The sequence below is a fragment of the Aotus nancymaae genome, unplaced genomic scaffold, assembly GCF_030222135.1.
Source record: "Aotus nancymaae isolate 86718 unplaced genomic scaffold, 86718_ANA_hifiasm-v0.15.2.pri h1tg000131l, whole genome shotgun sequence".
NCBI classification, from domain to species: domain Eukaryota; kingdom Metazoa; phylum Chordata; class Mammalia; order Primates; family Aotidae; genus Aotus; species Aotus nancymaae.
Window position 1 is genome coordinate 6,506,233 of NW_026988546.1, and position 27,994 is coordinate 6,534,226.

Genomic DNA, 27,994 nt, shown 5'->3' on the forward strand with positions numbered 1-27,994 from the left:
TGAATCCACAGACATGTAGTTACTAGGTTTTTTTTTTTTTAATTTCCAAGCATTTAGGGAAATGAAATTCATTTCATAAGTAAATTTAATTCATTCCTTATGAAATATATGTGAAATTTAGTTCATTTCATATATAATATGAGATCAATAAAATATTCTCTATTTTTCCATATATACTGGAAATCATGTTAAGCACGAATTTTAAAATTGCTTTGAAATACTATAATCAGTTACATAGAAATGGATTTTGTGTAGCAATGCTCTATTCTTAGTTTCAGCAGTTTTTAGGATTTTGCTACAAAAAGAGAACTAAAGAGTGATTCAAAGCAGGACATTAGCCTTTGCTACAGACATTGTTGCATTCAAAATTCTATCTCACTTTAAGAAAATCAGGATAGTGAACCAAAGGTGTTTAATGGACCAGTGAGTGAATTTAACAGTGATATCACATTGATTTTTTTTTTTCTGTTCCTCATTGCCTGAGAAGGATCTATCTACAAATTCTATTTCGATCGAGGCGCTCCACCAAGGGGAAGAAAAACATTACCACTGGCATTTTATTGATTGCACCAGTTGGTATACTTTGAACTTTTTCTTTCTTTGGAGCCTTAGCCATTTCTTTACTCCCAACAGGCATTCTCAAATTTCTTTTCTGTTATGTCTCAAAATAGAAATACTTGGAAATCCTCAAAAGAAAACAGAGACAAAAATTATTGTCCAAATCAGTTTATACATTTATCAAAACCACCTCCTTGAAATACATATAAACATAAAATAGATAATGCTACATCTATTATATACATAACATCTTCTTTAGTCAGTAGAAAAACTTTAGTGTTTAATATTTTTAAGAATGCAAGTCTGTTTTCTTATTCTCTATTCAAATAAATAATCTCACACATTAGCATTGCTTTCTCTGAAATAAATGTCTTCAGAGCTTTGGGGTACATCTGATATCTGAATCACAAATCGTTGTCCATCCTTTAGGGTTATGAGGGCTTCTTGTCCCATAGGAAGTCTGAGTTTAACTGCGCTGTCTGCAGCTTCATCTTCCAACAGCACCTGGATGCGCTGCAAGAGGGAAATGTTTAAAGGGAAAAGCCAAAAAGAGACAGTTATACTATTTCTTGCTGCAGGAACTACCATTTGAATTCTTCTACCAAGCCTGTGCTCCTACCCTGGGATGTAAAGGGGAAGTTCATGCATTTCTTCTTCTTCTTCTTCTTTTTTTTTTGAGATGGAGTTTCACTCTTGTTGCCCTGGCTGGAGTGCCATGGCACCATCTCAGTTCACTGCAACCTGAGCCTCCCAGGTTCAAGCAATTCTCCTGCCTCAGCCTCCCAAGTAGCTGGGATTATAGACATGTGCCACCATGCCCAGTAGAGACAGGGTTTTTAGTAGAGACAGGGTTTCACCATGTTGGCCAGGCTGGTTTCGAACTCCTGACGTCAGGTGATCCACCTGCCTCAGCCTCCCAAAGTGCTGGGATTACAGGCGTGAGCCACTGTGCCTGGCCCATGCATTTATTCTTACTAAGAGAACTCCTGATTTCTCAGGAAAACACTCAGGGTCTGGGGAGGACTCAGTGGGAGGCTTTGCAAGGCAGAGATGGTGCAGGGGTGGGGAGCTGATGGGCTCTCTTTAGGGAAAGGAAGAGGGCTCTGCAATTTGTGAGAAATGTCCTCGTGAGAGCAAACTAACACTCTTCCTTATCAGACACTGGAGAACAGACAGACACTGGAGAAAGCAGATGGGTCGTGAAAGTCAGGAGGGAGCCTATAAAAGGCACGCACGGTCTCCATGTGGCTGTAGCACCCGTCAATCTGGGAGTCTCCAGACGGGTACTAATCCCCACATTCTCAACAAGTCTCTGGAGCTGACATAGTCAGGTCAAATTCCCACACAGGCTCTCCTTCCCTCATTGTCAAATAAACCATTAAATGGGGGTGGGGAGGAACCTATGAAAACAGCAATCTGGTATTGGTTACTCAATTGGGACGGAAGAGATTCAAGAGGTGTGGAGGTTCTAAGTTAGCTGAAGCTCTCCTCAGCCACTTCAGCTGACCCAGCACATCTTTCTATCAGAGAATGGCAAATATACCATCCCTCCCTTAGCTCCGAGAAACTTGGAAGACTTGCAAATCTTTGGCCATGACTCCTTTAAAACCAACAGAAATGTATTTGCTTGGTCTGATTTCATCCATAAACCTCCTGTAAGCTAGTATACTTTGATAGAGATGTGTGCACGATTACTTCAAATGCAAGGATCATGAAAGTATGTCTCCCTCTTTCTCTAAATTCGACAAACACCATCACCATCCAATGAAAAGATGTTTTTCTTCTTTTTCAAAAAATTGTTTTCACCTTTACCTAGAGGTGAAGAGACACTTAAAAAAATCTTTTTCTTTTTCTCTTCTGTAATCCTGGAGTACATGACCCAAATTCATTATTTAATATCATTATAGTTTTTCACTTTGTTCTTAAACATGCATTGGCATCTGACTGTTTTGAACACCACTAGACTGTAGAAGAGGAACAGATGGATATGGCAATCCAGAATGCTGACTTCAGTTGTTACTGTAGGTGCAGGCCAGTGCTAAATTGTTCAGGGAATGAGGCTGCCACAGCTGTGCAGCCAAATGGGGTGTTAACTCATGGCAGATGAATGCAGATGGGACACACAGGGTGTGCTTTTTGTTGATGATGAGTGCAAGTGCTGAATAATGGATGCAACGAAAATCAGATGAGCGTAACTTTTTGGTGTGATTGTTTAAGTCATTATAGCTAATTCAGCAGGCATGAACGAACAGAAGCAGGTTTAATTAATCTCTAATGTGTATTACCTTGGATTGCCTGACATTCATCTGCTTGTATTGCTTAATTATGTAGTTCAATTAAGTATTTAATATCATCTCTATTGTTTCCACCCATTAAATATAGGTCAAACGTCATTGCAAGGAACTTCAGAGACGCTAAAAATTGGGCCAGGAGTGTTAAGGGAAAGTGCTCAGCTTAGGAGGCTGTGGTGGAGAAATAATCATGATGGCCAGTGGTTATTGGGTACTTACTATATGCTAGGAAACAGTCTAAGCATTTTACAACAATTAACTCATTTAAACCTCATAATGGCCCTATAGAATTAGACATGAGTATCTCCATAAGTTAAGCAATTTGTCCAAGGTTCTAGCTAATAAGTGGAAGACATAGAATTTGAATGCAGAAATGTATGTACCAGAATTGCCCTTATCAGACTTGAAGGTATTTTTAGTAATTAATCCCAAGCGACCAATTTTGGAATTAAAGCAGATGGTAGCATACGCTCTGGAAAAGAGAGAGAATGCTGAGAAGGACAGACTCGGAAGGAGCTGTGGAAGTGTAAATTCCTGTTCTCCCAGTGATTAGTGAGGTGACCTTGAGACAATTCCTCAACCCCTTCAAGTGCCTCAGTCATGCCAGCTGTAAAATGGGCTCGATGATAACACCTATTTCACTGAGATGAAAGATGCATTTAAACACTGGGCTCAGGGAGACTGTCAGCGTCTATCTTCACGCCTTCTAACTGTGACTGAAGAGGTAAAAGCTGATTCCTGGTTACTTTGCTGACTAAGAAGCATGTGTATACAATTTGACAAACATTATCCACTTGGCTGAACTTTTGTTTGGCTTCTGAACCTTCTCCGTCGCACACTTCCTTGTAAAATCCAGTTTTAGCCAGAACCCTGCTGAGTTACTTTAGCAAGAATGCCCCATCTCCATATCTGATCAGTTTCCTCATCCTCTGCCAGCTCCCAGGTGATGTCTGGTCACCCCAGCTGGCCAAACTTCTACAAGAATCCTGTTAGGTGGGTTTAGCCAGAATCCCCCTTACCCCTGACATTTCTTCTTAGTAAGTTCCCATCCACTGACCCACACCTGGCTCCTAGGCTATAAATGCCACACCCACACACCCCTATCCCTGCTGTTCTCAGAGTTAAGCCCAGTCTCCCTCCCCCACTGCAAAAGCCCTATGGAGATGGTACTGAATAAAGCCTTCCTTATGGATAAAGCCTTCCTTATGGTGCTTTAACAAGTGTCACTGAAAGGTTTTTTTTTTCCTTTAACAAGTTGTCATGCTACACTCTGACCTCTCGCCCCAGATGGTGAGTGCAAAGAGTTGCTCACTTGGAGCTGGACACTGCAGCCCAGCACGAATGCTGGTCCTGCTAGGGCTCTACAGAATACCCTGGAGAACACTCAGGTGCTTGACACTGGCGGCCCTTGGAGGGCTCTGCCACCAGGTACAGCAGCAGGGAGAGCCATTCTCCTGGGCACAGCCTAGGAAAGCCATCGCCTCTTCAGATCTAACTGGGTCTTATTTCTGCGAACTTTCTGAAAACACATGCTTCCTGAAAGCACCTTAGCTGCTGCCATCTAAGGAGGCCCAGCTCTCATCAGCAACCCCAAGTTGGGGTCAGTGTTTCACTATTGCATGCTTCATTGATCATGTCTGCTTTTTTACGTGGACACTCATGGAGGAGGTTTACAGACACACATCTGAATCTACCTCACAGAGAGCACTGAATGCAGCTGGATATGTGACTTACTATCTCAAGGTGAGAAAACAAAGACCAAGTGCAGATAGAGAACTGATAAACCTGAGAGATGCATTTCCCTGGCTCCTGCTTTTTTTTTTTCTTTTTTTGTCTATGGAGGTGTCTTGTCCAAGCATTGCTCAATAACAGTGTGTGCAGGATCTCTGCAATTGGAAAACTCAGAATGAGAGTTTGCTTAGGAAAGAAAGCGTCCTGGAAGGTTTCTATTATTCTGCGAACTCTAAGGCATGAAGAGTTTTAGGCTATGACTCACTGCCACAGCCGAGACCACTATTAACCTGCTTCAGGTTGAATGATTGCACCTGCTTCAATTTCCTACTAAGCACAACTCATCTGCGCAAGAGGGGAATTTGTCATAAAAAGAAGATAATGGATAGTGGCTAAACATCAAATGTGCAGAGAAATTAGTCCTAAGACAACTGCTGTCAGTTTTTCCTTTTTTAACCAGTCCACTCCCTGCTCCTCCATGGAGGCACTGCAGTCATTCCTCCATCAGTCCAACTTTGCTTCGTGGCACTGAGGTCCATGTCCAACCTCTCTAACCTGGGTCCTGCACTCCTCAGGGCATAAACCAACCTCCTGTCTAGGATTGTGGGTGAAGAATGGACTTGAGATCAGGCAGGCTGGGGCTCCAATCTCTGTTCTACTATTTCCTTGCTGTGTGACTTTGTGCAAGTCACTCAGCTTCTCTGAGCCTCAGTTTCCTCATCAATCGAATGAGAATGACAAGAACAAATATTCTACAGGATCGTATGGCTTCAAAATAACATACATAAGGGCTATATAGTAGGTATTAGGTAAATAGGTAAAACTTTTATGTTTATATCTTTCAACAGGTATCCCAATTTAATCTTTTCAAAAGCCTCTGTTCAGACTATTCAATGCTTCCTTTTTTTTAAACACTAGAGGTATTTTCAGTGCATGCCACTCAGAGGTTGGCGGTGTGCTATTGCTGAGTTAATCTCGCCCAGCCAGGTATGCTCTGAGAAGGCAAGAAAGACCCAGGCCATCCAGATGGTCCACACTTCTAATCGTGCCAGGCACTTATTAATGAACCACAAACCTGAGCGACCAGTAATCTACAGGTAGTGAATTATACTCACCACTGGCAAAATCACCTAGGGCAAAGATGATTGTGAAATCCTTTATCATTGTTTGGACAATGTGATCTTGAGGGTTTTCCTAACCGCCTATGGCTCTTACTTCCCTTGAAACAGCTGTGTGGAAGGGGGTCCTGGTGTCCCTACCTTATTGCCTGTGGCAGTGTCCACCAGGAAGCCCAGGATCCTGAGGACCACGTTGCTCACACCCATGAGATATCGGCCTTGGCCCATGTGTGTCAGCATCACCTCCAGTGGCTCCACGCTGGGGCTGGCACACGCCTGGGACAGTGAGGAATTCAGAGGGTGGAAAAGTGCCTGGTCTGGCTGGCTGAGAGTCGGGTCATCTGGTAGCATTTCCTTGACATTCCCCATGTCCTCCTCTTCCTCCTCTAGGCATGACTGAAGTATATGAATCACATATTCCAAAAGCAGCAAGTGAAACAGATGCCAGGAGCCTACATTTAGATAATAACCAAAAATGAATACATTTGATAGACAGACAGTAAACAAATCACTATGAAACTAACAACTTTTCCGTGGCTCACACCTGTGTACCTGAGCCTCATTCCAATAGCTGACCCTGAAGGGGCCTGGGCCTCTTATGCAGCGTCCATAAGTAGGGGACCCCTGGCACGGCAGCTTTTGGATGGAAAGGACTGAGAGCTAAATACCCTAAGCCATGAAAAGGAACTTAGAACCCATCCAGTGTGAGATGGGAGGAAAACAAACCCTACAGGGACCTGAGTGCTGCTCCCAGAGCTGGAGAGGGTGCCCCTCGGCCTCACCATGCCCCATGTATGACACACAGGAACGTCCAGAAGGGGTGGGAGGAAATGGGGGCAGCGTGCAGAAGGGGCCCTGCTGCTGTTTTGTGGTGCTTGAAACGTAGTGCCTTGCCCCTCCAGCTGACCCTGTGGCTGCAGCTCTTTGCGTGGGAAGTGGGTAAGGAAGCCAGCTAGGGCTCCACCTGTGAGAGGCACCCTCTCAGGTGGGGCTGCAGGTGCTGTCATTGGAGAGACAGGAGGGTATGTGACTTAGCTAAATGCCCCAAATCCCAAGGCCTTTGCTCTCCCAGAAAGGAAAACAATCATTAATGTTTGCCTTAGAAACAGAAGGGGAAATCTTGCCTATTGCAATTGTTAGAACATAAGTTTTAAATAAAGGTAAAACCATGACTCTTCTACAGATATGGAATGGACAAATCAAAGGTTTTATTTAACTCATTAATTAAATGATGTATTACATCTTACTGTTACCTCAGTAAGATGTTGCCACTGGTTCACAAGAGAATTCAAAGTACTAAATATATACTAAGACAGAAAAGAACGCTCTGACAAATAGATGCAAAAGGGTTCTGTCCTCAGGGCAGTATCAATCACAACCACCTGACACAACTAGCTTGTATTTCTGTGGGTGAGGGTCACCTGCATTATCAGTTTGCTGCAACTTACAGAGCTGTAAAATTAACTCAAAGACAATGGAAGGCAGAGAGAACCCAGAAGGCTGTGCCAACCCTTTGTCCATTTCAAAGCCTTTTGTTCATTTCAAGTAATCTTTCATCCATTTCAAAAGCCCTTCACAGTTTTTTCCCTGAGTAATGTTCTATTCCTTCACGGATCTGGGTGAGAGATAACTGCACCTGCGGAAGGCATGACCTTGCCTGAGATGAACTTGGCAACATCATCTGGACTATTTAACCTTGGAAAATCATAGTCCAAGTCTTGAAACCACTGTTCAAACTACTGATGTGAATACACTGATTTCATATGGAGGTACAGAGAAGGTAGACTGGAAAAAGTAACAACTACAGACTAGATTTCTTTTCTTTTTTTGACACAGAGTCAGGCTCTATCGCCCAGGCTGGAGTACAGTGGCACAATCTCTGCTTACTGCAACCTCTGCTGCCCTGACTCAAGTGATCCTCCCACCTTAGCCTCCCAAGTAGCTGGGAGTATTGGGCAACCACACCTGGCTAATTTTTGGATTTTTTTTTTTGTAGTGATGAAGTTTCACCATGTTGCTCAGGCTGGTCTCAAACTCCTGGGCCCAAGAGATCTACACACTTGAGTCTCCCAAAGTGTTGGGATTATAGGCGTGAGCCACCACACCCAGCTCAGGGCTTGATTTTTTTCCATGATGCACGTGAACTCTGCTCTGGAAGAGCATGAGCATAAAGCACAGTCAGTTTGGACTTCATTAAAGGGAAGAGTCCCACTATAAGTGAGTGTCACTTATATGGCAGCTGACAGCAGCAGCCCTCATGAGCTCCAGGGTGTCTGCAGAACTGGTCTAGAATAGGGCTTGCTTTCTCTTCCTTCTTGCCTACTTGCTGTGAGGGCATCTGGCAGCTCTCTGTGCAGGGATCACTTGCCAGTGGAGACTATCTTTCCACTGCTATATGCCAAGTGCCCAGGAAAGGGCCTGGAAAGCAAGAAATACCTTTCAAAAGAATGATCCATTTCACAAAGTTGGTGGGCTGAGTGGTGAACTTCCCTTACTATAACCCCCCCTTTTTTTTTTTGAGGTGGAGTTTCACCCTTGTCACCCAGGCTGGAGTCCAATGGTGCGATCTTGGTTCACCGCAACCTCCGCCTCCTGGGTTCAAGCGATTGTCCTGCCTCAGGCTCCAGAGTAGCTGGGATTACGGGTGCCTGCCACCACACCCAGCTCATTTTTGTATTTTTTTTTTTGAGACAGAGTCTCACTCTGTAACCAGGTGCAAGGCTGGAGTGCAGTGGTATGATCTTGGCTCACTGCAACCTCTGCCTCCTGGGTTCAAGCAATTCTCCTGCCTCAGCATCCCAAGTAGCAGGGACTACAGGTGTGCGCCACCAAGCCCAGCTAATTTTTGTATTTTTGGTAGACACAGGGTTTCATCATGTTGGCCAGGATGGTGTTGATCTCTTAACCTCGTGATCTGCCTGCCTCAGCCTCCCAGATTTTTGTATTTTTTAGTAGAGACAGAGTTTTACTGTTAGGCCTGGCTGGTCTCAAACTCCTGACCTCAGATGATCCACCCGCCTTGACCTCTTAAAGTGCTGGGATTACAGGCATTAGCCACAGCCATCCTCCCCTACAACCCTTTTTATAAAGCAACTGCATCAAAGATGTAACCTTCCCCAACAGAGGAAGATCAATGATTTGACCAGGAAGTTTGCAAAATGAATATTACTTCACTCTTTCTGTAATCTGCATACAATGGCAACCTAATCGTTATTCCTGAGAGTTAAGTATGGGTGCTCCAAAGAACCCATTTTTTTCCTCTATCTCAGTTGTCTCTCTCAGTGCTTTTTTTCAAAATGTCACAAAGCTCATAATTCAGTAACAAGGGGAGCCTTCCTGTGTGTCTAACGCTGATGAAACAGGAAGGAAAAGCATAGTCCATCTATTTGACAGCCTATCACACTGACGTTAAAAATAAAAATGACTATGGTGTTGTATGGTTTGCTGTATCTTAGATTTTACATAAAAAAGTTAAAAGAAGATGTTCGATTCTACATAGCAATATGCAAAATACTTATTCTATAATGACATTTTTAAAAGGTAGAATACAAGATATTTTTGAAATCTCTGACTCACCAAAACTATCTCTGTGGCAGAGGGTCATGGCTTTGCTCACAGCAGTGAGAAGAAGATTCCATCTCAGCTGGAAGCTGGCGGCCAATTTGATAAACTCTTCTTTGCTTCTATTTGGCTATTAAGTTTTTGTGAGAAAAAAGGCTGCAGTTTATGATAAAATCAAGAAGCATAGTATGATTTCAAATGCACACATTTGTCATGCACACGCATTTTTAAAGAGCCTAAGAAGAGAAAGTCGAAATAACAAGAGTGGAAACTGAGGCAGTGGGGCCAATGTCTGGTCTTTCTCCATCTTCCATGGAGATGGTTCCAGGGCAGAGCCCTTTAAAGTTGGTGAAGAGAAGGAGGGAGGGACGTGGAAAATTGGCTTGCTTTTTCTCTTAAAATCACCATGCAATTTTTTTATTTTTTTGAACACATGGCCTTCCTGTTGCCCAGGCTGGAGTGCAGTAGTACGATCTTGGCCCACTGCAGCCTCAAACTCTTGGGCTTAAGACATCCTCCCACTTGAGCCTCCTGGGACTACAGGCATGCACCACTGCCCATGACTCATTTAATTTTCGGGGGGAGGTGGGGTAGAGATAAAGGTCTCACTGTGTTGCTCAAGCTGTTCTTGAACTTCTGGGCTCAAGTGATCCTCCTGCCTCGGCCTCCCGAAGACACTGGGATTAGAGGTATAAGCCACCATGCCCAGCACTATTCAGTTTTAGAAAAAGAGCTCACTTGTGATGTGTGACACAGAAACACTGTAGGGACAGCCTCACTGAAGTCCGCTTGGGAAGGGCCATCGAGAGGGGTGGGGGCTGTTTTATTCTTGCACTTCTGCATGTCTAATCTGATTGTGTAAAGGGGGCACAGAATCCCATAATGATGAAAAGTAGAGGTGCCTATTTGGAAAAGCTGGTCGTCATGCTTGCTGTGTAAGCGATCTCCAGACTGGAAAGTCCCAGCCCCTGCATCCAGTGGAACCAAGGTCATCTGACAGCCTCATTGGCACTAACCTGGGTACCAATAAGATGCTGCTGCATGCAGACTAAGAAGTTCCCTCTACCCAGACAGAGAGCAGCCTTGGGCCACACTTGAAGCCAACTGTAAGCCATAAGTCATGGATTTCAAATGCATCTGTTGATAGCCATGCTCCAAGCCTCTTCTCAAACTCACTCACATGCCTGTGGACCAACCACAGCTCCACCACATGTCTTTGAGGAAGAGATGGAGAGGCTGGCTAGGAACAAAGAAATGCTCTTTCTTGTCATTGCTTCTTTTCCCTTCTGCCCCAGCGAAACCCTTGGCACACCAGAAAGTGGCCCTGAGCTTCAGGGGACATGAGGTCCTTTCGGTAGCAGCATCCTCCTCAGTGTTTCTCACTATCTGAGATGAACTCTTGGGAGGAGCCCCTTCCCATCGGTGTTCAGCAGAGGATTTTACACCGAAGGGACAATGTGAGTACAAAACCACAGGGATCTGGCCGGGCACGGTGGCTCACGCCTGTATTCTCAGCACTTTGGGAGGCTGAGGCAGGCGGATCCTTTGAGGTCTGAAGTTCTAGACCAGTCTGGCCAACCTGGCAAAACCCTGTCTCTACTAAAAATACAAAAATTAGCCAGGCGGGGAGGCTGGCACCTGTAATCCCAGCCACTCAGGAGGCTAAGGCAGGAGAATCACTTGAACCCCGGAGGCAGAGGTTGCAGTGAGCCGAGATCCTGCCACTGCACTCCAACCTGGGTGACAGAGCGAGACTCCATCTCAATAAATAAATAAATAAATCAACCAACCCACAAGGATACTTCCTAAAAGTATCGAGGAATACAGCTCTGAGTGACCAGGGCTCTCTCTGCACAAACATTTGAAAGTCAGCCATAAACACCATTGAGGGTTCTGCCCATCACCTCCAGTGCAGCACTTCATGTCCCCGGACATAGAAGCTCCTCCAAGACCCAAACTGCCCTGTGCTCGCTGACTGCCAGATGCTAGCTGAAGCCATGGGGCATCTCTGACAAGCCCAAGGGTGTGCATCTTAACAGTCTGAGCATTTGATTGACAATAATCTGGTGTGTAAAAACCAGTTCAGCTATTTTACAAAAAAAGGCCTTCAAAGACATGCAGTTACAAAAACACCATTTTTCTAACATGCCTCCTTTGTGAGGGCTGAAGGTGCAATGACGGACTTGGGAAACACAGCACTCTGTGGTTTACGATGTAGGATGGCAGGGTTGGTGGTGATGATCTCAGTGGGTTCATCTGGTTAAAGCTGGAGGCTGAGCTCCAGTTTCCACGTAAGGAACAGACGGTGGACAGCTATCTGTGAGGATGCACAATACAAGCCTTCAGTTAGCGAATGAATAAATGTCTCAATAGCCATCCAGCTCTGGACATGGTCACTGCTGTTATAAATAAGCTTTGCCTGAGATCAACAGGAGGAATAAAAACCATACAGAATCTGGGATAATTATTTTCAAGAAGCAAATGAGACCAGACACCTGCCAAAGGTTGGAACTGGCTTTTGAGCTCTTTCCTGAGGATTTTTCTGGTTCATATCTAGGAGGTTTAAGATCCTAAAGCCCCTTCAGTCTTCTTGGTCTCGATTGTTATTTCTCCCCTTTCTTCTCAAACTGAGCGGTGAGACATACAGACAAGGCAAGGCAGATGGCACAAGGAACTGGCTGCAACATGGCCAGAAGCTTAAAGACATAGCCCCAAGCCACACGCCCAGCCCCAGGCCCTTGGAGTCTTCCTTCTCTCCACCAGTGTGGAGTGCTCCTTCCTCCCTAGGTAGGCTCACTGCTGCTCTTGAATGCCCGATTCCCCCTCTCAGCTTATTTTAATCCTACACATGCTTCTTATCCCAGTTTTAAGTCCTACCTTCTCTTCAAGGCCTTTCCCAAGCACTTCAGCCTTGGCAAGCACAGTGTCTCAAGAGGTGGGGCCTGGGCTGCCTCATTCCCTCTAGGTGTTTTTTGTTTGTTTTTAGATGGAGTCTTGCTTTCATTGCCCAGGTTGGAGTGCAGTGGCTCTCGGCTCACTGCAGCCTCTGCCTCCCGGATTCAAACGATTCTCCTGCTTCAGCCTCCTGAGTGGCTGGGACTACAGGCATGCATCACCATGCCCAGCTAATTTTTTTTGTATTTTTAGTAAAGACGGGATTTCACCATGTTTGCCAGGCTGGTCTCGAACGCCTGACCTCATGTGATACCCCCACCTTGGCCTCCCAAAGTGCTGGGATTACAGGCATAAGCCACCGTGCCTGGCCTCCCTCTAGGTTTTAACCCATAGCCCCTAGCTCTCCCCACCTGCCCTGGGTCCATGGAACGAGGGACCGTGGCTTCTCTCGTGACATTCTCAGCTCTCCACAGGTGATTCCCCCAACAGAGGATGATGAAAATCAAGCCCAGGATGCCACTGAAGCAAATCCCAAGAGCCACATTGGTGAGAACGACCAAACCTGCCCATATCCACAACCAAGCCATCTTTGGGCTTTTGAAATCAAGCCAGATACTTTACTGGAACATATGTGCAAAACATGCAGACAAGCGTTGCTCTCCCCCCAAAAACAGACAGAACCCCTCCTCCTCTTCCACACTCCCATTGGTGCAATACACACCTGTACACCCACTCACCCACACCCACTTACACACATGCTCACACACAGTCACACACATGCTCACCTGTCCACACACTCATCCACACATGCTCATCCACTTACACACACACACTGCACATGCTCACGCGCACCCACTCACCTGTACACCATGCTCACCACACCCACAGACACACATGCTCACACACACACTGACACACATGCTCACGCAGGCTTGCCCCCCACACGCATGCACGCAAACATATGCACACACACACACTTGTGTGATGTGCTCCCCCAAGCCCCCATTCTCCTCTTTACTACAGAGTTCAGTGCTACCCCCTGCCCTCACACCCAGGCCACCCTTGACACCTTTCTGACCAGAGCCTAAGAAGCCTCTTTTCCATACCCTAGGCAATGGGCACTTATTTACCTAGAATGGTCAACATGCTTTTTTTAAAAATTTAAAGTCACAGTTTCCTACCTGGAACACAAATGCTTGGAGATGTGAAGACAGACAGCTGAGGAATACACTGAGATCTGTTGATATTCCCAGCAAAGAAATTAAGTTTCTTAAACCTACAAAGTTACAAAATAAACAAACCAAAAGATTGCATGCACCAGAGCAGAATTTCTCTGTAGATATTTTTGTATTGGGTAACTTAGGGAACATCACTGAACAATAGCTCAAAGGGACTCCCCAGGGCCTCATGCTCATTGTGAACACAGAGGATGTCCTGAGGCTGGCTTTGTCACCTCTGCGGTCATCTATTCAGGGTTACATGGACATGCCTGTTGTGAGCCATCTCTGCCACTTGTTGAAATAGAAATATTTTGAAACCATAACTACACCTTGCGATTATCCAGACCTTGTCTTCAGATGAGCTCACTGCACGTACAGACGTGACCTCACCTATCCTTGCCGTCTTTGTAAAAGGGCTGGTTTATTAATGTCATTTAAGTGATGGCAGACATCAAAGCTGCTGAGAGAGGGTGAGCGCCTCGCCTGGGGTTATGCACTCAGTGAGGTGGAGCCTGGTGTGAGGTCAGGTCTTGGGTCCTCCACCTGCACAGGTAGCACTGACAGAGAAAGAACGGCCGTTGGCCTTGCTAGCTTTTTGAGTGCTTCTGCATACCAAACAGAGTTTGGAACACTGAGTCCGTTGCAGTGGCCCCCTACTACGGCTTGGGAGAGGTGCACTTGGACTTGGAATTGGAAGCATTTGCCTGCAGGTATCAGCAGCGGCTGTCAGTCTCCTGTCAGTCTCCTATCTCCCTGCAGAACTACATCTTCCTGTTGGGACTCACGAAGATGCCAGTAGGAGCACAGGATCCCTGGCCAGACCAGCGTGCAGTCTGGAAGGCACCTGGCGGTCGGCGGGAGTGGGGGTCTCATGCCCTCCTGGAACTCCCTGGGCTCCAGCTGGGGGCAAGAACAGGGTTTGGTGAGTAGTGCCTTGGGAACAGGGACCTTTTGGGTTCCTACTAATAAGAACTGCAGAATTACTAATCAGAATTAGTAATTCTACTAACAGCTCTGAAGCCTGCTGGATTAGGTGTTAACCCTTTAGTTGCTGGATTGGTGGGGAAAAAAGTGCCTTATGGGAGGATCTGGGATCGGGGTCAGCCAGGGGACACTATCAAGAGACAGAACGGTGGAGGGGAGCAGGCAGAGGTCGAGGTCATTCACCAATAGGGACGTATTTTAATAACTGGCAAGCCCTACCAAAGCCAGGCCTGCTTCCAGGTGAAAGAAAGAGGGTGGGCTAATTTTTAGGTGGTGCTTTTGTGTACTCACGAATCCTGTATCCATCAAGTCACAAAACACTGAAGTACTCCTGTGGGCCAGTGCAATGCTGGGTGGCCCAGGGTGAATAACACACAGCCGACAGCCTGAAGGAGCTCACGAGAGCTGGGCAGGCAGCTACAGACACAGCCGAGAGTAATAGCAAGGCGTTATGCCCACAGAGGGAGTGGCCATCTGACTTACCTGGGGCATCCGGTAGTGAGTGTTTGGAAAGGGCACCCACAGGGGAGCCTGGCACCCTCTCTGTAGCCATCATAGGAGGGCCTAGAGATGCCCATAATCCATCATCAGTAACCATTCGGCAGCTCCCTGCTTCCCACATCCTCCCTGAGTCTGGAGAGCTCCTTCTGCCGCTATGTTCACTTGCCAGGGACATAACAACACACACCAGCCAGCAACTTGAGCTCTTTAATGAAGGGGGATTTTTTTTTTTCTTGAAAGACAATGACAATGATCAATAGCAAAGGGCAAGAATATCCACCTGTTTCCTATCACTTGTTTGGAAAGTAATGAAATATGGTGAAGGCACCATTGTTAAACTTCACATTGCAAGTAAAAGAGTGGTGGGAGAATGTAGCAAGTCAGACATCTAGCTCAAGGCAATTCAGGCATGATTGAGGAGACGCAGGAGCCTGTGCACGTACAACACAGATGCAGAAACTAAACTTTTCCCCCACAGGAGATATTCTGGTGGCACTGTCAAGCAGCAAGCACACTCATCTAGTCGTTCATTAGCTCAACCAGCAGGTATTAGCGCTGCTGCCCTGTCCGGCCCTGGGGTAGGTCCTGGGGGCACAGGGATAGCGCATTCCCTGGGGTGTTCATCACCCCACTACAGGAATAGAAGTGTGAGCAGACAACTTAGAACATCAGAGTTATAAAGTTCTATCTCTATTAAGAAACTCATGAGTTAACCATGGCCATGCTAGACCCAAACCTATGCCCGCCGTGCCAATAAAGCAAGCTGCAGAAGGAAGATTACATTTCATCTCTGGGTTGTTCTCCAGCTCATCTGTGCCGCTCCAGTCACTTGCCAGGGCTTTCTTAGAAGTAGCCAAAGTGTCTTGATTGATGATGGCCTGCAGATCCGACTTCAGAACACTGACTTGCCTCTTACTTTTCAATACCATTCTCATAATCTAAAGACGATGGGGAGGCATGATACTTAATTCAATCTTGTCATTTTATTTTTGCCTAACTCTCCTCCTAATTGCCAAGACTTTTGTTGTGGGGGGAAAGAAACATTGTTGCAGGTATTACCCATTAAAAATGAATCTTAACAATGAAAAGGTTAAAATTACACACATTCTAAAACTGCCCTTCTGAAAAGCAGCATTTAGAAAGAAGGCATCTCCAGATCGATGCATTCAGGGCTATCTGGGCATGGCTGCTGCTGCTTCTCTGCACCCCACTTACCCCAAGCCCAAATGGCTCTAGAGAGGGAGCCCGTGGATTGGGCCTCTGTGAGGAAGGTGTAGGTAGAGACTGCACCGATCCTGAGGGCGTGGCTGCGGGATTCAGAAGCTGGCTGTCCCTTCCTCGTGGGAGCCTTGGCCATGAGGAATTTAGCCTCTGGGAGGTGATATCCTTAGCTGTCAAATGGGGACAATCTAGTCCCCGACCCTGTCTGACTGCCTGGGATGCACTTAGTGGTCCTCACAGCAGTCCTGGGAGAAGGCACGAGTTACCCCTCCCTTTCACAGAGGAGGACACCGAGGGCTCTTAGGGTATGAAGTAACTTTCCTGAGGGGCAGTAAGTGGGAAGATAAGACTCAGAGCAGGGGTTGGCTCCAGAACCCATGCTTGTTGCTCTGCGTGGGTTGAGTGGAAGAGCACGCTCCAGGGTCATTGCCAGACCAACCGAGTCAGGACTGTGAGAGCCTTGGAGAACAGGACCGGCCGTGAGGACTGCAGTGGCAAAGTCTGGAGAGGGGTCTGTGCTGGGAGGTTGGAGCCCAGCACCGGGTCACGGAAGCCCCAGCTGGGCTCCTCCCAGAGGAGACTGATTTGGAACAGAGTGACAGTCCCCAGGCTCTGTCCCAATAGGGCACTTGCAGGACTTGAGAGGGAACTCCTGGTGGCCCACGAGCCATGTGCCAGCATCATGAGTGTTTTCTTCAGCCCTTCTCAACCTTTCTCTAAATTGCCCCAGGAGTGAAAAGGTCAGAGCTGAAGTAACTGGTGTCCTGGCAACACCGAGTCCACAGGGCCACACACACAGGTGAAGAATGTGTTTCTCTGTCTTTCATAGGTTCTGCTACAAGGCACTGTTATCTCTGACACTGTCACCTCTGTGTGGGGCCTCTCTCAGGCATCTTTTATTTTTATTTTTTTGTTTTTTTGAGATGGAATCTCATTCTGTTGTCTAGGCTGGAGTATAGTGGCACAACCTTAGCTCACTGCAACCTCCACTTCCCAGGTTCAAGAGATTCTCCTACCTCAGCCTCCAGTGTAGCTGGGACTACAGGCACGTGCCACCATGCTCAGCTAGTTTTTGTATTTTAAAATTTCTTTTTGATAGAGACAAAGTTTTGCCCTGTTGGCCAGGCTGGTCTCGAACTACTGACCTTAAGTAATCTGCCTATCAGCCTCCCAAAGTTCTGGGATTACAGGTGTAAACCCCCATGCCTCACCATCAGGCATCTTTTAAATGTTGACCTGCTTTCCCTCCTGCCCTGAGAGGCCAGGAGCTTGGAGCCTTCCTGAGGAGGGGCGGAGAGGGGGCAGGCTTCTAGCTTTGAGTCACAGGGGCCACCTGGACTCCCCTGCCAGTGACCAGGCAAGGCCACCCAGCCTGCCCTCTGCCTTGCGGAAGGATGGAGTGACCACCTGCTCTTAAAAGGGACTTAGAGCTTTCACTTCTTTTCAGGAAACTGCTTTGTTCCCTCCTATCTACTTGGCTGAAACCTACCTTAGCCATGTTGGAAAGTTACGTCTTTCTTCTTAGTCTTTTGACAAATAGAGTAACTTCTGTTAAGAACAACACATATGGCTATTAATATAACTTCAAGTTCTCATGTGGGCAGTGGGGAAGCGGAGGTACATGTTTGGGGTAAGAAGGCACAGCTGGCTAAACTGCAACCTCCCCACCCACTGTCTGCCAGCCCTCTCGGAGTGGCTAGGAGTTCCTGGCAGGGGCCACTTAGCTGACATGTCCCCATGTGCCAGAAAAGTTAAGTAACCCCAGCATCTGACGTGAGTGCTACTATGATCTGAATGTTTGTGTCCCACAACCCCAATTTCACATGCAGGCCTTGAACAGATAAATAGCCCAGTGGAAGCAGCATTCAAAGACTGCAGCCTGGCAGCCAGACAGAAGGGGAAAGCAGTCTAGAAACTCAACAGGGAGATGCTGTAATTCAGGTATGAGGCGTGAATGCCTTGGTGAATATGCACACCTAGAACCCCTTGACCTGCCAAAAGTCCATGTTATTATTCAGAAGAGAAATAGCTAAGAGGGGTGTGGCTTAATCAGTGCACACATCCATCACCAGCACTAAAAGTCAGAAATCCTGAGCAGGTTGGGCCTTCTGGACTGTAGCTGAGCGCATGGGGCAGCAGCCGAAAGCTACCACCCAGGATGGAATCAGATGCTTCATCTATGCTTACAGAATTTATTTATGTATTTATTTACTTTTAAGACAGAGTCTTGCTCTGTCACCCAGGCTGAAGTGCAGTGACATGATCATGGCTCACTGCAGCCTCAACCTCCTGGGCTCAAGTGAACCTCCCGCCTGTCTTCTGAGTAGCTAGGACCATAGCAGTGTGCCACCACACCCAGCTGATTTTTAAAACTTTTTTTTGTGCAGAGACAGGATCTCACTATGTTGCCCAGGATGGTCTCAAACTCCTGGGCTCAAGCCATCCTCCTGCCTCAGCCTTCCAAAGCGCTGGGACTGCAGGCGTGAGCCACTGCACTGGCCCTGAATTCATTTTTTTTTCATTGAAACCTACCTTTGAGTTTGGAGATCTGTAAGCAGGCTGGAAAACCCTCCAGAGCATTAAGAAGCCACAGCTTAAATTTCTTACTAAATAGCCGCACAGATTTCAGGTACTGAATAGAAACATCTTCCAAGAAGTCATGAAGGAGAACGTCCTCAATTCCCTACAACGAAAGTATCAAGACACTATGATTCTACTGATGGTGCAGGTGTGACCAGAGCTCACCCATGCCACAGGGACAGGGCGTGTGTCAACAAGTCTGAGAGCCAGTCCCCACCCAGTCTGAGGGGGCAGCACCACGCAGCCCCGCCACTGTTTCTCTTGCAGGACGTCAGGCTGGTGCAGCCACAATTGGAATTTTTTTCAAATGTTTTTAAAAGATTGATAACTGATTCAAATTAAACACACACACACACACACACACACACACACATACACACACACTGCTGGCCAATACTAGGTGGGTCAAACCAAACGTATTTAAGGGCTGAACCCAGCTTCCAGTTTTCAATATTTGTATTAAAAACTTGGAAGTACTAGATGATTTAAAAAATAATAATAATAAAAGATAAGGCTTATGACTCGCTGAAGGAGAACACATTTTTAAACCAGAAAAGATATAGACCTGACCCTCCAAATGCAATCACTTTAGAGATACAGCTTCAACCAAAGCAAAGCAAAACAAAACAAAAACCCTGAAGTTATGCCTATTACAAAGCAATTATTCCAATTAGTCATTTTAGAACGTCTTCTTTTACAGAAATTCCCAGAGAAAGAACTTGACTAGTTCGGACTTCACTGGTGTGAAACCATAGGTCGCTACGTGCATCGGCTTTTGGTTTCCACGAGCTAATTCACAAAAGAAAGCTGAGTGTTAGGCAGAGATCAAAGGGCTCCTGGTCCGCACACCCCACTATTCACTCCTCAGAGGACCATGGAGACGGCAGAGAGCTGGAGCTGTGGGTCCAAACCCAGCGTTTGCTGCCAATTTCTGCAACGGATATAACCCAGAGACTCACGCGTTCTCCTACCTTGTAGAGCTGGACGTCGTGGCACTTGAAGAGCTGGCACACGTCAGGTAATGACATCAGCATGACTGTGTCTTGCGGCCGAGACTTCCAGAAGGAAGTAAGCAAGTCCTCTACCTGGGGTAAGTAACAGAGAATATCGCCAAAACTCATTTTGCACCTCGCAAGACTAACGACCTCCCCCAGATACTTCCTTAGCCCCAGATGACAATGGGATGAGTTTTGTTCCAGTGCGTGTAAAGCTTTGCCTCGCAGCTTTTCTAAGCTGTATTTTGGAAGAATTTTTTCCAGCAACCTGTCTGAGAGCGCCTGCGAGTTGGATGGGATAATATAGAACGTTATTAAAATTTTAAGGCAGTTTCCAGAAGGGAAGCTGTTTCTGACCACAAGGGGGCTCCACTTGACTATACTAAGATGGGGACTGGGCCATAGGGCACAGGCAAGAGAGAATAAATGTTCGTTGACTGGCTGACTGACTGCCTCAATCATTTTTCAGCTCAGAGGGAGGTGTGATAGTACTTAATCTAAGAGACCTCCTCCTTGCCATCAGGTTAGAAGTCACCTAACGACTGTAGAAGAAAAGGGGACTGATGCAGCTCTACACAGGAGCCTTCTCTAAAGACTTATGTGGACAGCTTCATGGAGGATCAAAATGGCGGCTCCTCTTTTCTGTTTTTTCCCATGTTGACTCTTCAGTTTCCGTTCTTGAACCAGGTGGCCAATCTGCGTTGCAGCCAATAAAGACTCTTGCCTGTTTGGGATGTACTGCGAGGCATCACAGCCTTGTCTTACCTCCCTGGCTCTGGTGCTAAGACCTGCCAGTGACACCAGACAAGGCATTGGCCCCATGCGTAGGTCGTCAAGGAAGAAGTTAGAGTCAGCTTCTGAATCACATGGCCATAGGCCCTGATTTAAAATCCTGTTATCAAGTCTTCTAGAGAAGACTTCTCCAAAGAGACTCTGAAAAATACAATACAGGGTGTAGCAATCCCTTTTCTCTCAGGCTGGGAACCTTGGAGCATGGTGCTTTGGGGAAAGGGGTCTGAGTGGAGCCACCCCCACAAACCCATCTCTGCTCATCCCCCACCACAGGATGCCAAACCCTGTTGCGCCTGCCTCTGAAATATTTCTCCAGCCTGCCCCCATTTCTCTCTGATATCACTGTCACTGCCACAGATCCGACCCTTGTCGCTTCTCACCTCAACTGTGACAAAACCTCCTCACTGCCTTTCTGCCCCATGAAGGCCAAGCCCTGTTATCACTGCTCCCACATTGTCTTCTCAATGAGTCAGAGTTTTTCCTGGGGCATCTGACACCCTTTCTAGTATCAGCCTACTTTCCCACCTCCCCTCTGGCTTCTCTTCTTTAGAAATAATAAAATCTAGGCCAGGCACGGTGGCTCACGCCTGTAATTCCAGCACTTTGGGAGGCTGGGGCAGGCGGATCACCTGAGGTCAGGAGTTCGAGACCAGCCTGTCCAACATGTTGAAACCCCATCTCTACTAAAAATACAAAAAATTAGCCAGGCATAGTGGCGCACGCTTGTGGTCCCAGGTACTTGGGAGGCTGAGGCAGGAGAATCGCTTGAACTCAGGAGGTGGAGGTACAGTGAGCCGAGATCACATCACCACACTCCAACCAGGGTGACAGAGCAAGACTCTGTCTCAGAAAAATAATAATAATAATAAAAAAATCTAGTCATAGTGGCCTTTTTGTCGTGCCCATAAACATCCTGCTGCCTTTACCTGTACCATGGGCTCTACCTGGAATCCTTCTCCTACCCCATTTTCTGTCTATTGCACCTCTGCCTTTCCTACTAGAGTCAGCAGCAACGTGGCCTGCTTTGGAAGCACTCCCTGGCCTTCTCTGTTACTCTTCTCTGGGACCCAGAACAGTCTAATCATACAACTATTCTAGAACTTTCCACATTGCATCTTATTTATTGGGTAATATTGTTCCTTTCATTACCAGACTACTAACTCTCAAGTCTTATGGAGAATACCTTTCTAGTCCCAGTAATGGCGTAGGTCACAGGATAGGAATTAAATAAGTATTTGTTGAGTAAGTGAAGAGGGAAAGGAATATGTCACATATGCAGTGTGGATAGATATTTATAACATTGCATCAACAGGACAGGGGGCATCCTGAAGGTATCTTGGTTTCGCCCTCACTAGAATGCTTTATGCCGAGTAGGTAGCAAATGAGCTCGTGCTGAATGAACGTTATCACCCAAAGTTGAAGTGCTTAGAATATACCAAAGCATCGGAAAAAACTCATTTGAATGTGCATTTTTTTTCTTGGATTTTTCATCTCACACTGCAAAAGATGAAATTCAGAACAGCTGAAAGGTTTATTCATGTTTTCCGCAGCAGATTCCAGGATAAAATCCAATCGTGACAATACCCATGCCAGATCACTCAGCTGCGAAGTCCTGCTCCATCTTCAGTTAGCGCGGATCAATAAAATGGCTCTTCAGCACCATTGAAGAGTCCAGGGTGAATTTTATTACTAATCCTTTATTCAAAATCAGCAGAATTTGGATCTAAAAAATAGTTGAATTTGTATTTAGAGCCTTAAGTTATTTGTACTAGCGACTTGGAGAATTTCCAACTGATTATACTGAATATCAATGTCACCTTCAAGAACTCAATAACTACAACATAAGTGCATAGCATATAAGCACTTCAGTGCCCCGGACATCTGTTGATGGGGTCTCTTCAAATAAAATGATTAATAATGACTCATAAATGCTTGTATTTTATAGATAAAACCCTACCCTGTCAAGTTCTTTATTCCTCACGTTGAGTAAAACGTCTCGACAATAGTTGCAGTATTCGTCAGCAAGGAAGGCCATCTAGAAAGAATGTGGAAAATTATTTAAGCTCGTGGGCCACTTCAAAAATGAGCTGATCCTCACAGACTTTTCTGAAGCTCTCAGAGGCTGCTCTTGTTGCAATCCTCATATGACAATAGCTGGGCTCTTCACTTGGACCACAGCATTTTGTCTGTTTGTTTCTATAAAGTAATGCAGACCTTCTAGGGTGATAGTTCATGTATGCCTTTCACTTCAGTGTTATCACTCATATTTGCAGATTTGTTCGACCACTACAAAGGCCACCAAACGTTGACATCTTTTTCTCTAAACTTCAATTTTCCCCCTCCATAATCCTCAGCCCTAATTTCTAGAAAATCTGTGTATCTGTTCCTTTTTTTGTCTTGGGGAAGAAGCAGTCCCAGGAGGACCCTTGCCATAGGATGTAATAGGGAGCCTTGAACTTCCTGAGCACCATCAAACCAGGGAAGATTGCTGGTCCTCACTGTCCCATAAAGGCAAATAAAATTCCATGTGAAACAACCATGGCCACAGGCACAAAAGGAAGCTATTTACTGCCCTACGCATCACACGGCATGAAAGGCTAAGCTCCCCACGAGTGTAAACCTACCGTTTTATAGGAGTGCTTCTTTGCCAGTTCTTGCTCCCAAAATGGACATCTCCTGAATTCAGACAAAGGGGATCCAACTGGGTCTGTCTTAATTGGTGAATGATCTTCACACTAAAATTCATTTTTGCAATGGATTATGTCTTTAAAGTAAAACACATTATTTTCTGGCATATAAATCATCTTATGATCTCACTACTCTAAGTTAATATTGTATATAACCTTTTAGCCACACCTCTGCACACATTACCGATTCCAGCAGCTTTCCCCTCGTATTTTATTCCAAATGCTGCTAATTGTCATCTGTAATTCTGTGAACAATGGCCATCAGGAAAGGGTTAGGATTTAATATATTACCCAAATGTATGACTCTTGTGGTCATCTATTTACAAATCCTGTATAGCAAAGTATAATAATACTATTATCTATGAGTTATTTAATATCACATATACCTCTACAACCCTTGTCCATGTAATTGTTCCTTCTTCAAGTAAAATCATACCCTGTTTGGGTCATCCTGCCTATTTCATAACAACGGTTGGTTATAACAGAAATCTCAGGGCCATTGCCAATGAGGAAAATGAGGAGCACAGACTTTGTTTTAGAAGAACCAGTTACAGGGCTGGGCACGTTGGATCACTCGAGGTCAGTAGTTCGAGCCTGGCCAACATGGTGAAACCCTCATCTCTACTAAAAATACAAAAATTAGCTGGGTGTGGTGGTGGGTGCCTGTCGTCCCAGCTACTCAGAAGACAAGTGGAAGAATTGCTTGAGCACAGGGGGTGGAGGTTGCAGTGAACCAAGATCGCACCACTGCACTCTAGCCTGGGCGTCAAAGAGTGAAACTACATCTCAAAAAAAAAAAAAGAACCAATTACAGGATGGGAAGGAGGACGAAAGGTGGCATGGCAGAAAGCAAGTGTGACATTCCTCCCCGTGTTACTCATGCTGCTGTGCTCTCTGGCCACGGGGAGGACTCCTAGTCTGAATAAAGGGTATGAATTTTATTTGAAATGATTTATTCAGCATTGTCATAAACTGCTTTTGAATAATTTCCCTTACAATAAAGTAGGATGAAAGAATTCCTCCAAGTTGAAAATTGAGCTGCCAACTCTGCTACGCCATTTTCTCTTCAATCTCATGACCCTCCCTCTGACCCTATAGTTCCTAGGTCAGCATTCCATCCTTAGCCTGCTCAGTCCTTACACACCCCAAGCCTCACTAAGTTACTTACTTATAGAATTGCTTCTGTGGGTTTTGGTTCATTCCTGTCTATAAGGCATCAGAGGGCAGGTCAGCTTCTCTGACCACCTGTGCCCACCCTAGAGGAGGAGTGAGCTCAGCCGTCATCCCACGCAGTGCTGCACACACAAGAAAACAGACACCACTGTGTCTTCCTCCTCTCTGATGCCCCGGTATCAACCAGTACTGCATTGAGGATCAGAGGAGTTTAGGGAGAATGCTCAACTGTCCTCTCGGTGCCCTAAAATCTGTCCTTCATAACTCTGTTGTGATTTTGAACCTCTTTGAGAGTCTGATGAAAGCAACTGACTATCTCCCTGGAGAAAATGCATACTATGCATACAGTATTATCAAGATGCCACATTAAAACTTCCCCCATTAATATTATTGGAATGACGTAGGGATATAGATGTCTAAATAAATGTAAAGCAGAAACAGAGAGGTGACAAATCAAAGGGGTCTGTCTACTGGGTGCTGTCCAAGCCTCATTCATACCGCACTTTAGAATATTGGCTTTATTCAAAGTTGTCGGATGATGGCTCTTCTTGTAAGTGGGTGTGGGTGATGCTTAAGTTCATCATGCAGAAGGATGGAGCTATTCCGTGAAGTTCATTGGCCTGATCATCAGCGCTTCTGTAGGTGAACTGAGGAATCCTCAGTTTCAACTCTGGGCTAGCTGCCCATACTGCAAGGCCCCAACTACAGCCACATTTTCCATAGCACTCACACCCTGACCTCCTGGTTATGTCAATGTTTTTTGAGTGACTGCTACTGCTGGTACTCCCAAAGGTGTGTTTTCAAACACATCAGAATCCCTTGGGGCACTTGAGATCCATGTTCCTAGGCCTCTAGGGAATCCAATGAGATCAGAACTCTAGATGTATAACCAGCTTCCCTACTGAGCCTTCTGCTTGTCCATGCTGAGAACTGCAGCTTTAGGCAGATGGTTCTTTGTTGAATGCTGCAGAAATCTCTACATTTCAACATGGCACATAGAACACAGCATCACCTGTTCAGAAGAAGACATCTGACAATGTACTGCTGGGATAATCAAGAAATGATTACAAGGAGAATATATAAGTGTTTTATTACAAAACATAATAAAGAGCAAATTCATGAGCTTTTGAAGTCAATTCCCTGAGGGCTCTTTCTCCATAGACATTACTTATAGCCATAATCCTTCCATTCAAAACTGAAAAGAATTGGTCTTTCACAAACAATATTTTTAAAATCATAAATTGAAATATTTCCTTAACAACATAACCAGAAATCTAAAGTAAAAGTAGAGTACAAGTGTGGATCCCTGCAGGAGACTCTGCAGGAGAAGGCGTTCAGGAAGCGTGCTGAGGAATTCCAGTGCAGGAACAATAATTCAGCAAAGCAAAGAAGGGGATGGAGAGAAGTTGATCAGTGGGTTCAAACAGACCATCAGAAGAAATGAGACCTAGGCTTCGATCAATCAGCAGAGTGACTATAGTTAACGAGAATCTATTTTATATTTTCAAATACCCAGAAAGAATAATTCGGCTGCCCCCAGATAAAGATACATGTTTAAGGTGATAGGTATTCCAATTATACTGATTTGATCTTCACACAGTATGCAGAGGTATCAAAATATCACATGTATCCAGAAAATATATGCATTTATTATATATCAGTCTTTAAAAATCCACCGATTTTTAAATTCATACTGTGCTGAGCGTGGTGGCTCATGCTTATAATCCCAGAACTTTTGGAGGCTGAGGCAGGAGGATTGCCTGGGGCCAGGAGTTCATGAGCAGCATGAGCGATATAATAAGAGCCTATCTCTATAAAAATAATATTGATAATAAAAAAACATTGCTGGACATGGTGACATGCACCTGTATTCCTAGCTACTCAGGAGGCTGAGGTGGGAGGATGACTTGAGCCTAGGAGTTGAAGGCTGCAGTGAGCTGTGATCACGCCACTGCACTCCAGCCTGGGCAAAAGAGCAAGACCTTGTCTCTAAAAAATAAAATACATAAATACTGCATAATGACAAATACGTGGCAAAAAAAAAAAAAGCTATATCTAAAACAATGGCAAATAAAAAAGTGAGAAATTCTACTTAGATCATTTAGGTATATTAAATGCAGTCTGAGATTTTCGATAAATTCAAGAAATGTCATTGGAGTTACATGCTACCATTCATGTATTTACTCTTTAGTGAGCGCTCACTAGGTGTCACCCTTGGGAGTCTGATGTGTGACAACTTCCCACCATCACCTGCTTTACCAGGCACCATCTGCCTCCTTTGAGTTACCCCATCAATTCTCCTGAATGCCTTTTATCCTTCCTGCATCCTTGCAGACACTGGATGCTCCCAGAATTATTGTCCCCAAAGTAAACGTATCCTGTTGTTCTTCTGAAGATGCCTTGATGGTGCCCCACAGTCTCTTGGGTCAAATTCAAGTTCTCCACCTAACATTGGCAAGCTCTGTGCACTCTGACCCTCTCCACCTACCTTGCCCAGTGCGCCGCTCCCCAACATACACACGCTGGGGTCCACACACGTTTGTCATCACCTCCCAGCTCCAATGCAGGCTACACCCTCAAAATGAATGCACGCCTAAGAGAGGAGCCAGCGCTCCCTCCAGGACAGCTTCAAGGGCAGTGTGACAGGCAGAATCAGGCCTCTCCACCCCAAAAATGTTCATACCCTAAACCTTGGAACCTATGTTACCTTGTGTGGCAAGAGGGACCTTGAAAATGTGATTAAGGTTAAGGACCTTGAGATGGGGAAGTTTTCCCGCCTTATCCACGTGGCCTCACGTCACCACAAAGGTGCTTTAGAGAGGGCCACCTTCCCCAGCTGCAGTGAGCCAGACAGACTGCAGCATGAGAAGGAACTGGCCTGCCTTTGCTGGCTTTGAAGATGGGGTGGAGGCTGTAAGCCAAGGAATGAGAGTGACCTCTAGAAGCTGGAAAAGGAAAGGAATGGATTCTTCCCTAGAATGTCCAGAAGGAACACAGCTCTGCCAACATGTTGATCTTAGTCTGGTAAGAATGGCGTGGAATTATGACTTCCAGGGATGTATGAGAATAAGTTTGCGTTGTTTTAAGTCACTGAGTTTGTGCTAATTTGCCACAGCAACAGTAGGAACCACACTCTTCTGGGCAGCTCCCCCTAATCACACTTGCCTCCCATAGCCCTTCTCCCTCGCCTCCAGTTTGGCGTTCCCAAACCACTCATGGCCTTCACTGGCCACTTGATATGGTGCCCATTGTTCCATGTCTGTCTTAGCTTTCCGACTACAAAACTGTGTTCTGCTTAAGTAGAGGGGCTTTGGTGTTTGCTGTTCTTTCACAACCCATTCATCCCTCAAGATGGCTAGTCACAAAACAGGTTTATAAAAGGTTATCTGTTCAATAACACTTGTCAACAAGACAGTATCTGTTATGGACAGAATATTGGTAACTCCTTTTGTTCATATGTTAAAACTCTAATCTCTTCCTGGGTGCAGTGGCTCATGTCTCTAATCTCAGCACTTTGGGAGGATGAGGGGGATGGATCGCTTAAGGTCAGGAGCTCAAGACCAGCCTGGCCAACATGGTAAAACCCTGTCTGCTAAAAATACAAAAATAGCTGGGCATGGTGGTGGGTACCTGTAATTCCAACTACTCGGGAGGCTAAGGCAGGAGAATCGTTAGAACCACTGCACA

At 45.7% G+C, this 27,994-nt stretch overlaps 2 protein-coding genes across 2 annotated transcripts in view; one reads left to right on the forward strand and one right to left on the reverse strand.

Annotated features, from left to right (window-relative positions):
* Positions 1-22,368, forward strand: part of LOC105710759 (ankyrin repeat domain-containing protein 36B-like) — a 261,940-nt gene extending 239,572 nt beyond the window's left edge. Inside the window, exons 39-41 of the transcript XR_010340718.1 lie at positions 14,134-14,296; positions 17,910-18,021; positions 19,639-22,368. The gene's annotated coding sequence lies outside the window, so the exon portion shown is untranslated. The remainder of the gene's footprint in view (positions 1-14,133; positions 14,297-17,909; positions 18,022-19,638) is intronic.
* Positions 722-27,564, reverse strand: LOC105734717 (regulatory factor X8). Its single transcript, XM_064371352.1, is given in 11 exon segments — positions 722-1,071; positions 5,840-6,150; positions 9,275-9,389; positions 13,336-13,430; positions 15,641-15,797; positions 17,570-17,628; positions 18,613-18,763; positions 19,632-19,745; positions 22,429-22,482; positions 23,072-23,182; positions 27,469-27,564. Coding segments are annotated over 11 exon segments (1,440 nt in total). The 3' UTR covers positions 722-894.
* Between the last annotated feature and the right edge of the window lie 430 nt (positions 27,565-27,994).